Raw genomic sequence first — 15,316 nt, forward strand, 5'->3', positions numbered from 1 at the left:
TTAGGGATATGATGACAAACCATCTCACCGTCTCCCCCCCCACCCAGTGGACACTCTAACACGCGCGCGGGATTGCCCACTCACTGAGCTTCATTTCCCAGAGGTGGGCAGTTTGCTGCCTGTTCCTGTTACCTGCTGCAGGCGTGGTCCATCAGCAGTGAGACGGAGTCCAGGTTGGTGTCAGCCTTGGTGTTATGGTACAGGCACCGGTCCCTCTGTAGCTCCACCGCTTGTCTGAGCAGGGTCTGCAGACGCCGGGGAGGCAGCATCACCGACGGTGGCAGGTACGCTTCGGGAAGAGGGGCGGAATTGGTTGGTCAGATTGCTCGCTTACAGCTCACCACTGGCACTCGGTGCCTCTCGCTGTCCCCTGCTCCCAGAATCCTCCCCTCCCTCCCCAGCACGGCTTCCCAACCACCAAACGGTGATGGATGAGAGGTCACATCACCATGGGAGTCCCGACAGATCATTTGGCACATCATTCAATCAGATCAGGGCTGCTGTGACCATTCCCACCTCCACACTCCTCCTGCCTTTTCACCATAACCCTTTAGCGATTGGAAATCTAGCGCAGTCGCGAATCTACTTAATGACCCAACCTCGACAGCCCTCTGAGGCAAAGAATTCCACAGATTCAGATGAAATTCCTTCTTGTCTCTGCCTTAAAAGGGAGACTTCTTTGTTGTGAGGTTATGCCCCCTGTGCCCAGTCTGGACGGGTGCATGAATAGGAAGGGTTTGGAGGGATATGGGCCGGGTGCTGGCAAGTGGGACTAGATTGGGCTGGGATATCTGGTCGGCACGGACGGGTTGGACCGAAGGGTCTGTTTCCGTGCTGTACATCTCTGTGACTCTCCCACAAAGGGAAACAATCTCTCCACAAAGGCTGTGCCGCATGGGTCCGACTGGTCCATGCCAACCAAATATCCAAAATCAATCTAGTCCCACCTGTTAGCATTTGGCCCATATCCCTCCAAACCCTTCCTATTCATATACCCATCCAGGTGCCTTTTAAATGTTGTAATTGTACCAGCCTCCACCACTTCCTCTGGCAGCCCATTCCATACACGTACCACCCTCTGTGTGGAAAAGTTGCTTTTAAGATTGTTCCCCTCTCACCTTAAACCTACACCCTCTAGCTTTGGACTCCCTTACCTTTGGGAAAATGCCTTGACTATCCATGTATCTCATGATTGTAGAAACCTTTAAGTTCACTTCAGCCTCCAGGGAAAACAGCCTCAGCCTGTGCAGCCCCTCCTTGTAGCTCAAACCCTCCAACATCATTGTAAATCTTTTCTGAACACTTTCACGCTTAACAACATCATCCGGAGACCCGAACTGAACACAGTATTTCTAAAGTGGCCTGACCAACGTCCTGCACAGCTGCAACATGACCTCCCGACTGCTATATTCGACGCACCGACCAATAAAGGAAAGCATACCAAATGTCTTCTTCACTATCCCATAGTTCCTTTCAAAGGAACTATGAACCTGTACTCCAAGGTCTCTTTGTTCAGCAATGCTCCGGAGGACCGTACCATTAGGTGGGGGAAAGTGAGGACTGCAAATGCTGGAGATCAGAGTCGAAAGGTGTGGCTGGCCCGCTGGGCTTTTCCAGGACCACTCTAATCTTGCCAACCAGTCGACCAGGAGGAATTTTGTTGAACACCTTACTGAAGTCAATATAGATCATGCCCACCGCTCTGCCCTCACCAATCTTTGTTACTTCTTCAAAAAACTCAATCAAGCTCGTGAGACATGATTTCCCACCCACAAAGCCATGTTGACTATCCCTAATCAGTCCTTGCCTTTCCAAGTGTATATAAATTCTGACCCTCAGGATCCCCTTCAACAACCTGCCCACACAGGCTCACTGGTCTATAGTCCCCTGGCTTTTCCTTACCACTTTTCTCAAGTAGTGGCACCATATTATGCGACCTCCAATTCTTCCGGCACCTCGCCTGTGACTATCGATAATACAAATATCTCAACAAGAGGCCCAGCAATCACTTCCCTCGCTTCCCACAGAGTTCTCGGGTACACCAGATCTGGTCCCAGGGAGTTACCCACCTTTCTGCATTTTACGATGTCCAGTGTGTCCTCCATTTTTCCCGATGGCGTGACTGATTTGCCCAGGTTCTCTAGCTTCCATATCCTTTGCCGCAGTAAGCACTGATGCAAAATACTCATTTCGGATCTCCCCCATCTCCTGTGGTTCTACAAAGGTGGCCTTGCTGATCTCTGAGGGGCCCTATTCTCTCCCTAGTTACCCTTTTGTCCTTAATGTCTTTGTAAACACCCATGGATTCTCCTTAACACTACTTACCAAAGCCATGTCCCCTTTTTGCCCTCCTGATTTCCCTCTGAAGTATACTCCTACTGCCTTTATACTCTAAGGATTCACTCAATTCCTTGCTCTTTATACCCAAGATATGCTTCGTTTTTTTTCTTGACTGAAACCTCAATTTCTTTAGTCATCCAGCATTCCCTACACCTACCAGCCTTACCCTTCACCCCAACAGGAAGGTACGGTCTCTGGATGCACTCTCTTTCTCATTTTTGAAGGGATCCCATTTTCCAGTCGTCTCTTGACCTGCGGTTATCAACTTTTGAAAGTTCTTCCCTAATACCGTCAAGATTGGCCTTGCTCCAATTCAGAACTTCAACTTTTAGATCTGGTCTATCCTTTTCCATCACTATTTTACAACTAATAGAATTATGGTCGCTGGCCCTAAAGTGCTCTCCTACTTACACCTCAGTCACCTGTCCTGCCTTATTTCCCAAAAGGATGGCATGTTTTGCACCTTCTCTCGTAGATACACCCACATACTGAATCAGAACAGTTTTGCGTACACGTTTAACAAATTCCTCTCCATCCAAGTCATGGCAGTCCCAATCTAAGTTAAAATCCCCTCCCATTACAACCCTATTATTTTTTACAGATCTCCTGACAGATTTGCTTCTCAATTTCCTGCAGATATTGAGTACAACCCTAATAAGGTGATTACCCCTTTCTTATTTCTCAGTTCCGCCCAATTAACTTTTCTGAACCTACTCTCAGAAATATCTTAAGTACAGCCGTAATGTTGTCCCTAATCAAAAAATGGCATTGCCCCTTTCTCTCTTGCCCTCTTTCTGTCCTTCTCGTAGAATCTATAACCTGGAGCATTAAGCTTCCAGTCCTGAACCACATCTCTGTAATGCCAGTCCCATCCTCCAAATCACGCTGAGTTTGTCTGTCTTCCCTAGGAGGCCCCCTGAAGTGAAATGCATGCGGGTTTATTTATCAGTCCTACCTCATTCTCTGCTTTGTCCCTGTGTACCCTGATGCTCGACTTGTCCCTTTTCCCAACTGTAAAAGTCGCAGACTCGTCTCTTCTCTCACTACCTCCCTGAGATCCACCACACACCCAGCCTTTTTTTTTTTTAAAAACAACTACTGGGAACCCTTCTGAGCAGCTTTAGCAAATCTCCCCGCCAGAATATTAGTCCCTTTCCAATTCAGGTGCAATCTTTCTTATGCAAGTCACTTCGACCCCAGAAGAGATTCCAATGACACAAAAATGTCAGTCCTTCTCCCCTGCATCAGCTCCTCAGCCACGCATTCATCCGCTCTATCCTCCGATTCCTACCCTCACTAGCTCGCAGCACTTGCAGTAATCCACATATTACTCCCCTCGAACACCTACTTTTTAAAATTCCTGCCTAATTTCCAACGTTGCCCTTTTCCCTTCCTCTGTCACGAGTTCCAACATGCTCAACGACCTCCTGCTGACTCCTCTCCCTTTTGAGAATATTCTGCATCTTCTCAGAGATATCCTTGGCCTTGGGACTAGGGAGGCAACACCCCACTCTGGTTTCTCGCTGTCGGCCGCAGAAACATCTGCCTGTGCCCCTGACGAGAGAGAGTCAGAGGGGGGATGGGACGCAGGGAAATAGTGAAAAGAGAGATCAGTCGCAGACTGGCACAGTTGGGAAGAGGAGCCAGAGGAACAAAGCAGAAAATGAAGTAGGGCTGATAAACTGAACCGCATTTATTTCAATGCAAGAGGCCTAACAGGGAAGGCCGATGAACTCAGGGCATGCTTAGGAACATGGGACTGGGCTATCATAGCAATTACAGAAACATGGCTCAGGGAGGGACAGGTGTAGCAGCTTAATGTTCCAGGATACAAATGCTTTAGGAACGATGGAGGGTGGGGAAAAGAGAAGAGGGGGGGGAGTGGCGTTTTTGATAAGGGATAACATTGCAGCTGTACTGAGAGAGGATATTCCCAGAAATACATCCAGGGAGGTTATTTGGGTGGAACTGAGAAAGGAGGGGGATGATCACCTTATTGGGATTGTATTATAGACTATGCCTCCCTGCTCCTCCCCACCCAGATCGTCAGCAGGAAACTGAGAAACAAATTTGTAAGGAGATCTCAGCTATCTGTAAGAATAATAGGATGGCTATGGTAGGAGAGTTTAACTTTCCAAACATAGACTAGGATAGCCATAGTGTTAAGGGTTTAGATGGAGAGGAGTTTGTTAAATGTGTGCAAGAAAATGTTCTGACTCAGTATGTGGATGTACCTACTAGAGAAGGTGCAAAACCTGACCTACTGCTGGGAAATAAGGCAGGGCAGGCAACTGAGGTGTCAGCTGGGGAGCACTTTCAGGCCAGTGACCATAATTCTATTAGTTTTAAAAAGAGTGACAGAAAAGGAGAGACAAGATCTAAAAGTTCAAGTTCTAAACTGGAAGGCAGACAATTTTGGTGCCGTTCGGGAAGAACTTTCAAAAGTTGACTGTGGGCAGATGTTCACAGGTAAAGGGACGGCTGGAAAACTGGAAGCCTTCAGAAATAAGGTAACGGGAGTCCAGAGACAGTATATTCCTGTTAGGGTGAAAGGCAAGGCTGGTAGGTGTAGGGAATGCTGGATGACTGGAGCTTTCATTCGAGAAAAAGGAAGCATATGTCAGGTCTCGACAGGAGAGGGCAAGTGAATCCTTAGAAGAGTACAAAGGCAGTACGAGTACACAAGAGGGAACTCAGGAGGGCAAAAAGGGGACGTGAGTTAACTTTGGTAAACAGGATTAAGGAGAATCCAAAGGGATTTTATAAATACATTTAAGGACAAAAGGGTAACAAGGGAGCGAATAGGGCCCCTCAAAGATCAGCAAGGCAGCCTGTGTGTGGAACTGCAAGAGGTGGGGGAGATACTAAGCGAGTATTTTGCAATGTTTACTATGGAGAAGGACATGGAAGGTAAAGAATGTGGGGGAATAGATGGCGACATCTTGAAAAATGTCCATAATACAGAGGAGGTGGTGCTACCTGTCTCAAAACGCACAAGTCCCCAGGAGCTGATCAGGTATCCCCCAGAACTGTGTGGGAAGCTAGAGAAGTGATTGCTGGGCCTCTTGCTGAGATATTTGTACCATCCACAGTCACAGGTGAGGTGCCGGAAGACTGGAGGTTGGCAAACGTGGTGCCACTGTTTAAGAAGGGCGGTAAGGACAAACCAGGGAACTATAGACCAGTGAGCCTGACGTCGGTGGTGGGCAAGTTGTTGGAGGGAATCCTGAGGGACAGGATGTACATGTATTTGGAAAGGCAAGGACTGATTAGGGATAGTCAACATGGCTTTGTGCGTAGGAAATCATTTGGATTACATCCTTAGGTAAGGGGACTTTCCTTAGAAAACATAACAGAACATTCCAGCGCAGTACAGGCCCTTCGGCCCTTGATGTTGCACTAACCTGTGAAACCAATCTGAAGCCCATCCACCTAAACCATTCCATTTTCCTCCATATGTTTATCCAATAACCATTTAAATGCCCTTAAATTTGGCGAGCCTACTACTGTCGCAGGCAGGACATTCCACGCCCTGATTACTCTGAGTAAAGAAACTGCCTCTGACATCTGTCCTATACCTATCACCACTCAAGTTAAAGCCCTTGTGCAAGCCATCACCATCCACCCTATCTAACCCTCTGAAAAGGGGACCAAACCTGTTCACAGCACTCCAGATGTGGTCTGACTAGTGCCTTGTACAGGTTTACCAAAGCCTCCTAACTTTTACACTCCAATACGGCACAGTGGCTCAATGGTTAGCATTAGTCAGCAGGAAATTGGGCGGCACGGTAGCTCAGTGGTTAGCACTGCTGCCACACAGCGCCAGAGACCCAGGTTCAATTCCCGCCTCAGGCGACTGACTGTGTGGAGTTTGCACGTTCTCCCCGTGTCTGCGTGGGTTTCCTCTGGGTGCTCCGGTTTCCTCCCAGAGTCCAAAGATGTGCAGGTCGGGCGAGTTGGCCATGCTAAATTGCTCGTAGTGTTAGGTATAAGGGTAAAATGTAGGGGTATGGGTGGGTTGCACTTCGGCGGGTCGGTGTGGACTTGTTGGGCCAACGGGCCTGTTTCCACACTGTAATGTAATCTAAAAAAAAAAATGGGGCTGGGTGGGTTACTCTTCAGAGTTGTGGTGGTGGAGGACTTGTTGGGCTGAGTCATAAAGGCCAATTTTTCCTATTACCCGCTGAACTTGGGACGCTAACGTGATGATTTGTGCACGAGGACCCTCGACCCCATTGTCCTGCAGCTTTCTGCAGTCTTGCTCCATTTCAACAAAGCGCAACTCTGCAGTGGATACCACCAATTCTCGGCTGACCACCCAGAGGTCGCACAGTGAAACCCAAACGGAAACTGCAGGGGATTAAAAACCCAACGGAGGGTCACGCGATCTGAAACGTTAACTCTGCTTTCTCTCCACTGAAGCCGCCAGACCTGCTGAGATTTTCCAGCCCCTTCCGCTTTTCGCTTCTGACTTTCAGCGTCCGTGTCTCTCAGTTTGTTTTTGTTTGGCGCACAATGAACGTTTTATTGGGGGGAGGGGAAGAGAGGCTGCGGCAGTGGGGGCAGGAGCAGGGGAGAGAGGGGGGCCACGGAGGAGAGAGGACAGGAGCACGTGAGAGTGAAGGAAGTGTTTGAGATGAGGAGGAGCAAACACAGGGGAGGGTGAGGATTAGACGCGGTTGGGATGCTTGCTGGGTGGAAGCCAAGAACCTTGGAAACTTCACTAGCCGGAGACAAAGGCTTCAGGGCAAGAACACAAACCAAAGGTGTTGTGCAATGCAGACATTCATCAGGCTGAGTGCCAGAAAACAGGACACACACACCCAGGACAGGCATAGATATAGAATAACGCTCTCCGTACAATGTAAACATTCAAGCTCTCTGTACTGATAAGCCAAAAGTAAAGCTCCCTCTACACTGTCCTCCATCAAACACTCCCCAGGACAGGACAGAATGGGGTTAGATACAGAATAAAGCTCCCTCTACACTGTCCCCCCATCAAACACTCCCCAGGACAGGGGCAGCACGGGGTTAGATACAGAGTAAAGCTCCCTCTACACTGTCCCCCATCAAACACTCCCCAGGACAGGGACAGCACGGGGTTTGATACAAAGTAAAGCTCCCTCTACACTGTCCCCCATCAAACATTCCCCAGGACAGGGGCAGCACGGGGTTTGATACAAAGTAAAGCTCCCTCTACACTGTCCCCCATCAAACACTCCCCAGGACAAGGGCAGCACGGGGTTAGATACAGAGTAAAGCTCCCTCTGCACTGTCCCCATCAAACACTCCCCAGGACAGGGACAGCACGGGGTTAGATACAGAGTAAAACTCCCTCTACACTGTCCCCCATCAAACACTCCCCAGGACAGGGACAGCACGTGGTTAGATACAGAGTAAAGCTCCCTCTACACTGTCCCCCCCATCAAACACTCCCCAGGACAGGGGCAGCACGGAGCTAGATACAAAGTACCCTTTACACTTTGGAAGTAAATATCCCTCTATTCTATTGAACTGAAAGTTAAACCTCCCTCAACTCTGCCCAGACACTCCCAGGACAGGAACAGCAGGAAAGTACATTTGTGCTTCAGTCTTGACTTGAAAAAGGTTATAGCCTTGTCAACAGATACATGACTGCATTCCCGCACCAGTGGGAGTGTGACCAACACTCCATGGATAACATGGGGGATGTTTTACAGCTCCTGTTCATGGTCACTGAGCACCGGGGGAGCAGCAGGGATGATGATTAAGTAAAGCAAGCTTGCAGGACTCACTGTGAAGTTTATCGAGGAGCTTGGTCCGTGACAAGCTGCCCTTTCCCTCCCATTCCGCCTTCGCCCGGAGATCTTCTGCATCACTACACATCAGGTACCTGATAAGGAAGACAAAACAAATCCCCAAGGATTATTTGAAGAGGCTCATAAGTCCGATGCAAGCCCCGTTTTCTACTGCAATGTTTCCACTTCCAGGATGACCCCCAGTGACATCCCCCAGGCTAATGAAGTACTGTACTACTGGTAACCAGGCGGTGGGTTCGGCTCCCAATACGCAGGCTGAGTAGCACTCCCTCAGTACTGCTCGGAGAGTGTCAGCCTGCACCGAGGGTCCACGTTTTCGATGCTTTCAATCGAGATGCTTCATCGCCCGACCCAGCCCGTCTTCGCTCCTAACCCCCATGACTTTGTTCCGTTCAGATTGAATAGCCCTGCCTTATCGTCCACTTTCTATTCCTCTACTAACTCAAGGGCATTCAAAATGCCACTGTCTGTAGGGCTCAGCTTATATCGAGTCCTCGTTTTCATGGTCTCTCCCACTCCTGGGTCTCACGCACTGCGATTCCCTCCCAAGACCCCTCCTCCTGGAGTCATACAGCATTGAAACAGACCCTTCAGTCCAACTCTCCCGAGCTGACCAGATATCCCAATCTGATCTAGTCCCACCTGCCAGCACCCGGCCCATATCCCTCCATACCCTTCCTATTCAGATACCCATCCCAGATGCCTTTTAAATGTTGTCATGGTACCAGCCTCCATCACTTCCTCTGGCAGTTCGCCCCATATACCCACCAGCCTCTGCATGAAAAAGATGCCCCTTAGGTCATTTTTTTTTTTTTTTTTAAGGCCTTTCCCCCTCTCACCTTAAACCTATGCCCTCTAGTTTTCAACTCCCCCCATCTGGGGAAAAAGACGCTGGCTATTCACCCCACCCATGTCCCTCACGATTTTATAAACTTCTATGTGGTCACCTCTCAGCCTCTGACACTCCAGGGAAAGAAGTCCCAGCCCGTTTAGCCTCTCCCTGTAGCTCAAACCCACCAACCCTGGCAACATCCTTGTAAATCCACTCTGCACCCTTTTGAGTTTGACAATATCGTTTCTATTGTTATCCTATATAGCCGCAGCCTGACCTCCCAATTCCTACGATTGACACACTGACCAACAAAGCTCTGGCTTTCTTCCTGTAAACTCTTCGATTGAGCCCTCAGCCGGCTGTCCAAATCCTTCCCGATGTAGCGCAGGGTCAAATGTGGCCTGATGATGCTGCGTGGTAAGGTGTGGGAAATCTTGCCAAGATCAAGATGCCGGGGGGGGGGTCCTCCCTTCTTTATGTTCCTGACCTCCAGCAAAAGGAATAGAATTTAGACCAGGATTTCCAAGTAACACCTCAGTGTGGCTCCGCACTTCCGGCCGAGTTGGAATACAAGAGGAGGCGGCATTTCAGGCCCTCCGGCCTATTTTGCTATTTATTTACGTTAGGGCTGCTGGGGGACCTGAACTCCATGTGTTCAGCTCGACTCCCTTAACAAGCGTGGGAGCTGCCCGCCAAGGGCCTTCCTGAACCACAGCAGGGGGGCCAGCAGCAGCTGTGGGTGTTCTGGGTACCACTGCCATTTAGTACACTTCCCTTTGAAGGCAGCAGTGGGGAGCTGCCTTCCTCAGCTGCTGCAGTCCGCGTGCTGTCGGGATTGTCACCCAGCCACACTGAAGGAACGGTGGTGCACTTCCAAGTCAAGGTGATGAGCAAGAGGGGAACCTGCAGGGGGTGGTGTTCCCATGTATCTGCTGCCCTTGTCCCTCTGTATGGAAGTGGGTTTTGGGTTTGATTAGATTAGATTAGATTCCCTACAATGTGGAAACAGGCCCTTCAGCCCAACTAGTCCACACCAACCCTCCGAAGAGTAACCCACCCAGCCCCATTTCCCTCTGACTAATGCACCTAACACTATGGGCAATTTAGCATGGCCAATCCACCCTAACTTGCACATCTTTGGACTGTGGGAGGAAACCGGAGTACCCGGAGGAAACCCACTCAGACACGGGGAGAATGTGCAAACTCCACACAGACAGTTGCCAGAGACTGGAATTGAACCTGGGACCCTGATGCTGTGAGGCAGCCGTGCTAACCCACTGAGCCACCGTGCCGCCTGTATGCCCTTTTGCAAGGTGTTGTCAGAGGAAGCGTGGCGTACTGCTGCAGCGCGTTTTGGAGACGGGACACACTATTGCTCCTGAACCTCAGTGCTGAAGGGGCTGTACGTCGAAGGTGGAGGATGCGGTGTCAGTCAAATAGGCTGCTTTGTCCGAGGATTGATTTGGAGATGTCGGTGTTGGACTGGGGTGTTCAAAATTAAAAATCACACAACACCAGATTATAGTCTAACAGGTTTTATTGGAAGCACACTAGTTTTCAAAGCGGCGCTCCGAAAGCGAGTGTGCTTCCAATTAAACCTGTTGGACTATAACCTGGTGTTGTGAGATTTTTAATTTTGTCCTTGGATGGTGTCATTTTGTTCGTGTGTGTGTGTGTGTGTGTGTGTGTGTGTTGAAACGCAAGTTTCTGGCTTCTTGCAATTCCCTCACATTTGCTGGAATTGTACATTTGGACGCAGTGAGATTCTATGGCTCCCTAAGGGGTAGTGAACTGTTGAAGGTGGTGGGGCCAGGCAAATAGACAACACAATACTCATTCAATATGAGAAGTTTGAAAGTTGCACATGCTGTTCAAGGAAGTCGTGACTGCTTAATAAAGGGTCATGAGGAGTTATGCAAATTATGCCATTACAAGATTTGGTTAAGACTTGCTTAGGGTTTCTAAGCATGGTTGATGACTTCCCGCATGGGACATCTTTTGTCCTGTTTCTAGTCACTTATGTAAGTGATGTAGTTACGAATATATAGTTAGTAACTGTGCAGCTGACACCAAAACGGGACCTTGATCAGATCGCCTGAGGAATCACAGATACAGTTTAATTGAGATAAATGCGAGGTGTTGCATTTTCTTCAGGCTAATCAGAGCTGGACTTATACACTTAACGGTAAGGTTGCTGAACAAAGAGACCTTGCAGTGCAGGTTCATAGTTTCTTGAAAGTGTAGTCGCAGGTTGATAGGCTAGTGATATTTGGTCAGTGTATTGGGTATGGGCGTTGGGAGGTCATGCTGTGGCTATTGGTTCGGCCACACTTGGAACACTGCTTTCAATTCCGGCCTTCCTGCATCAGGAAATTGTTGGTTAAACTTGAAAGGGTTCAGAAAAGGATGTTGGCCAAGGTTGGAGGGTTTAAGCGAGAGGAAGAGGCCGAATAGGCTGGGGCTTCTTTCCCTGGAGTGTCGGAGGCTGATGTATGACCTTATAGATGTTTATAAGGTCATCAGGGGAATAGATAGGGTGAATAGCCAAGGTCTGATTCCCAGGGCAGGGGAATCCAAAGCTACAGGGCAAAGGTTTAAGGTGAGAGGGGAAACATTTAAAAGGGACTCAAGGGGCAACATTTCCATGCAGAGGGTGGTGCGTAAATGGAATGACTTGCCAGAGGAAGTAGTGGAAGCTGGTACAATGACAACATTTAAAAGCTATCTGGATTGGTATATGGATTGGAAGGGCTTCGATGGATATGGGCCAAGTGCTGGCAAATGGGACTAGATTAGTTTCGGATATTTGGTCGGCATGGACAAGTTGGACTGAAGGGTCTGATTCCATGCTGTATATCTCTATGATACTTTATCTGTGCTGAGCCACAGTCTCATGTGTGGGTGGGGAGTAGATGATAATTCGCTTTCAAAGATGTGAGAAGGGGAGATAAACAGACAAGAGCCTGTCTTTCTAATGTGCAAGGCTGGGGCAGCAAATTTGCACGAACTGGGGTCCTGCTTGACCAAACTGTTGTCGTAATTCACAGCCAACAATTTCGGTAATGACCCCCATCCACACACATTCCAATGCTCCCCTCCTCCAAGCTGACACACTGATGGGACAGGGGGCTGAACCAATGATTCCCCACACACACACACACACACACCACCACCACCCCCACACACACACAGAACAGGGATCTGTGCCTGTGGTGTGCTCTCTCACACTCACAAAGATCTGTGCCTGCAGTGTGCTCTCTCACACTCACAGACAAAGATCTGTGCCTGCGGTGTGCTCTCTCACACTCACAGACAAAGATCTGAGCCTGCGGTGTGTTCTCTCACGCTCACAGACAAAGATCTGTGCCTGTGGTGTGCTCTCTCACGCTCACAGACAAAGATCTGTGCCTGTGGTGTGCTCTCTCACACTCACAGACAGACTAAGATGGAGGTCCAAACACAACCCTAACTGTCTACCCTTAGAACAGTATTGAAAGGCTTCACTCAGCTCCTGAACTCATTATAGCCTCGGTTCAAGTATTGACACAGGAGATGAATACCAGAGCGGAGGTGAATGGGACTCTCCTTACCGTCAAGGCCGCATTCGATCAAGTGGGACATCACAGAGCCTGAGCAAAGTTTGGATGTAGGTTTGCTCGCTGAGCTGGAAGGTTCATTTCCAGACGTTTCATCACCATGCTTGGTAACATCTTCAGTAGGCCTCAGGCTGAAAAATTCCTGCTTTCTATTTATACGTTTGTGTTTCTTTGGGTTGGCGACGTCATTTCCTGTGGTGAGGTCACTCCCGGCTCCTTTCCTCAGGGGGTGGCAGATGGGGTCTAACTCGATGCGTTTGTTGATAGAGTTCTGGTTGGAGCCCGTCTGCCACCCCCTGAGAAAAGGTGGCACTGTTGCGCCTTCTTAAATGTTACATCCTGGAAACTGTCAACAGAAGGGTGCGAATCCTATCGCAGAGTTCGGCTGGAATGGTAGTTCCAGGCGACGAGGAGTTTACAAGAATAAAGGTGGGTGTGACCGATGGCAGTTCCAGGAAGGTGGAGACACTACAGATACACAGTCAGGGAGATGGCTATCGCTAGAAATGGTAGGAGAGGTAGCCAGAGAGTGCAAGTGGTAGCTATCCCCATCTCAAACAGGTAGTGGTTTTTGGATACTGAAGGGTGTGGGAGATGGGGCACTCAGGGAGGGGTATAGCCCCGACAGCCAGGTTTCTGATACCATGAGTGACTCTAGTGTAATGAGGCGTATGCCAAGTTCCAAGTGATCGATTGTAATAGGGGCCTATCTAGTCTGGGGCACAGGCAGACACTTCTGCAGCCATCAGTGAGCCATCCGGTGGGTGTGTTGCCTCCCTGGTGCCTGGGTCAAGGATATCCCTGAGAGAGTGCAGAATACTCTCAATAGGGAGAATGGCTTGCAGGAGGGCATTGTGCACATTGATACCAACGACACGGGTACAGAAAGGAATGAGGTTGTGCAGAGAGAATATCTGAAACTAGGCAAAAGGTTAAAAAAGTAGGCGTTCAAGGAGAGTAATAGCTGGACTACCACCAGTCGGAAGTGGGTACTGCAGATGCTGGAGATTAGAGTCAAGATTTGAGTGTTGCTAGAAAAGCACAGCTCTATTACCAGTGTCATGTGTTAGTGAGAGTAGGAGTAGGAGGGTAGACCAGATGATTGCGTGGTTGAGGAGCTGGTGCAGGGGATAAGGATTCACATTTCTGGACCATTGAGATCTCTTCACTGGTTGGAATGAGCTGTATAACCCGAATTGGAATGGGGCCCAACATCCTCGTGGGGAGATTGGTTAGTGTCACCGCGGAGGCTTTAAGCTCGTAAGGGGTGGGAACCAAACAGACGGTGAGAATAGAGAAATGGCTAAGGCTGGTACAGTAGATAAGGGGAGCAGGTCTAATAATCAAGGCAGCAAACAGCTTTGCAAAGAATGAGGGAAGGCTGATGAATTCAACTGCATTTTCTTCAATGTAAGACGTCTTACAGGTAAGGCTGGTGAACTTCGACTGTGTTTGGAACATGGGACTAAGGTATCATAGCTATTATAGAAACATGGCTCAGGGATGGATAGGTCTGGAAGCTTAATGTTTTACTGTATGGATGCTATAGGAAGGATACAGCACATGGCCAAGTGGGTTAGCACTGCTGCCTCACAGCGCCAGGGACCCAGGTTCAATCCCAGCCTCAGGCAACTGCCAGCGTGGAGTTTGTATATCCTCAATTTTTGTTGTATTTCTTGTTTGTATATCTTGATGTCACAAGGAATTAAGGGCTACGGGGAGAGTGCGGGTAGGTGGAGTTGAAATGCCCATCGGCCATGATTGAGTGGTGGAGTGGACTCGATGGGCCGAATAGCCTTACTTCCACTCCTACGTCTTATGGTCTCCCCGTGGCTGCGTGGGTTTCCTCCGGGTGCTCCGGTTTCCTCCCACAGTCCAAAGACGTGCAGGTTAGGGTGTATTGTCCATAGTGGTCAGGGATGTGTAAGTTAGGTGCATTAGTCAGGGAAAATGTAGAGTAATAGAGTAGGGGAATGGGTCTGAGTGGATTACTCTTCGGAGGGTCGGTGTGGACTTGTTGGGCCAAATGGCCTGTTTCCACACTGTAGGGATTCGACAGCGGTGGGTATGTTGCTGGAGTGGATTCTGAGGGACAGGATTTACATGCATTTGGAAGGGCAAGGACTGATGAGGGAGAGCTTGTCTCAGTGACAGTGACCACAAGACTATCGTCCTTTGTTGTGAAAATGCATCTGGCTCACTCATAACCTTCAGGGAAGGAAATCTGCCATCCTTATCCAGTCTGGCCTGGCCTATACGTGACTCCAGACCCACAGCAATATGGCTGACTCTTAACTACCCTCTGAAGGAGCATGCCACTCTTTCTCGAGGGCAAATAACGATGGCCGCGCCAATGATGCTCATATTCCATTACATAACTACTTTCTTCAAAAAAATCATTTTTCTTTTGTCTCTCATCCAGGGCACAGTGGCAGACACTTACCTAAGGACAAAAGCTAGCGGAGATATTCTCACAGTCACAGCATGTTAGAGCATCCACAATGAAGCTGAAAAATGCAGAAAGGCAAGACAGAAAATACCTGGAAAGGCGCGGTGAAGAATGCACTCCTCCTAGTAGCGCACATGGGAGGTTTAATCTTCATCCAAGGTTGGATGGGTAAACAGTTTACTGCCTCAGCCCCAAGGTCGCACCTCTAACATTAACGCTCCCCCATGTCGTGCCAGTGGGGGCGTCTGCCTTAGAAGATGGGCTCACGTTTCTGACTCAGGAGTGGGACAGCCACCCACAG

The 15,316-nt window shown here is 49.1% G+C and overlaps 1 protein-coding gene across 2 annotated transcripts in view; it reads right to left on the reverse strand.

Annotated features, from left to right (window-relative positions):
• The window catches only part of LOC122543872 (WD repeat-containing protein 26-like), a 59,905-nt gene that overhangs the window by 17,089 nt on the left and 27,500 nt on the right, over window positions 1-15,316 (reverse strand). For both annotated transcript variants that reach the window (XM_043682726.1, XM_043682727.1), the window contains exons 5-6: window positions 8,115-8,212; window positions 133-289 (exon numbers count right to left, since the gene is read on the reverse strand). In XM_043682726.1, the coding sequence (XP_043538661.1) occupies window positions 133-289; window positions 8,115-8,212 (255 nt within the window). The remainder of the gene's footprint in view (window positions 1-132; window positions 290-8,114; window positions 8,213-15,316) is intronic.

The sequence above is a fragment of the Chiloscyllium plagiosum genome, chromosome 45 (assembly GCF_004010195.1).
Source record: "Chiloscyllium plagiosum isolate BGI_BamShark_2017 chromosome 45, ASM401019v2, whole genome shotgun sequence".
Lineage (NCBI taxonomy): Eukaryota > Metazoa > Chordata > Chondrichthyes > Orectolobiformes > Hemiscylliidae > Chiloscyllium > Chiloscyllium plagiosum.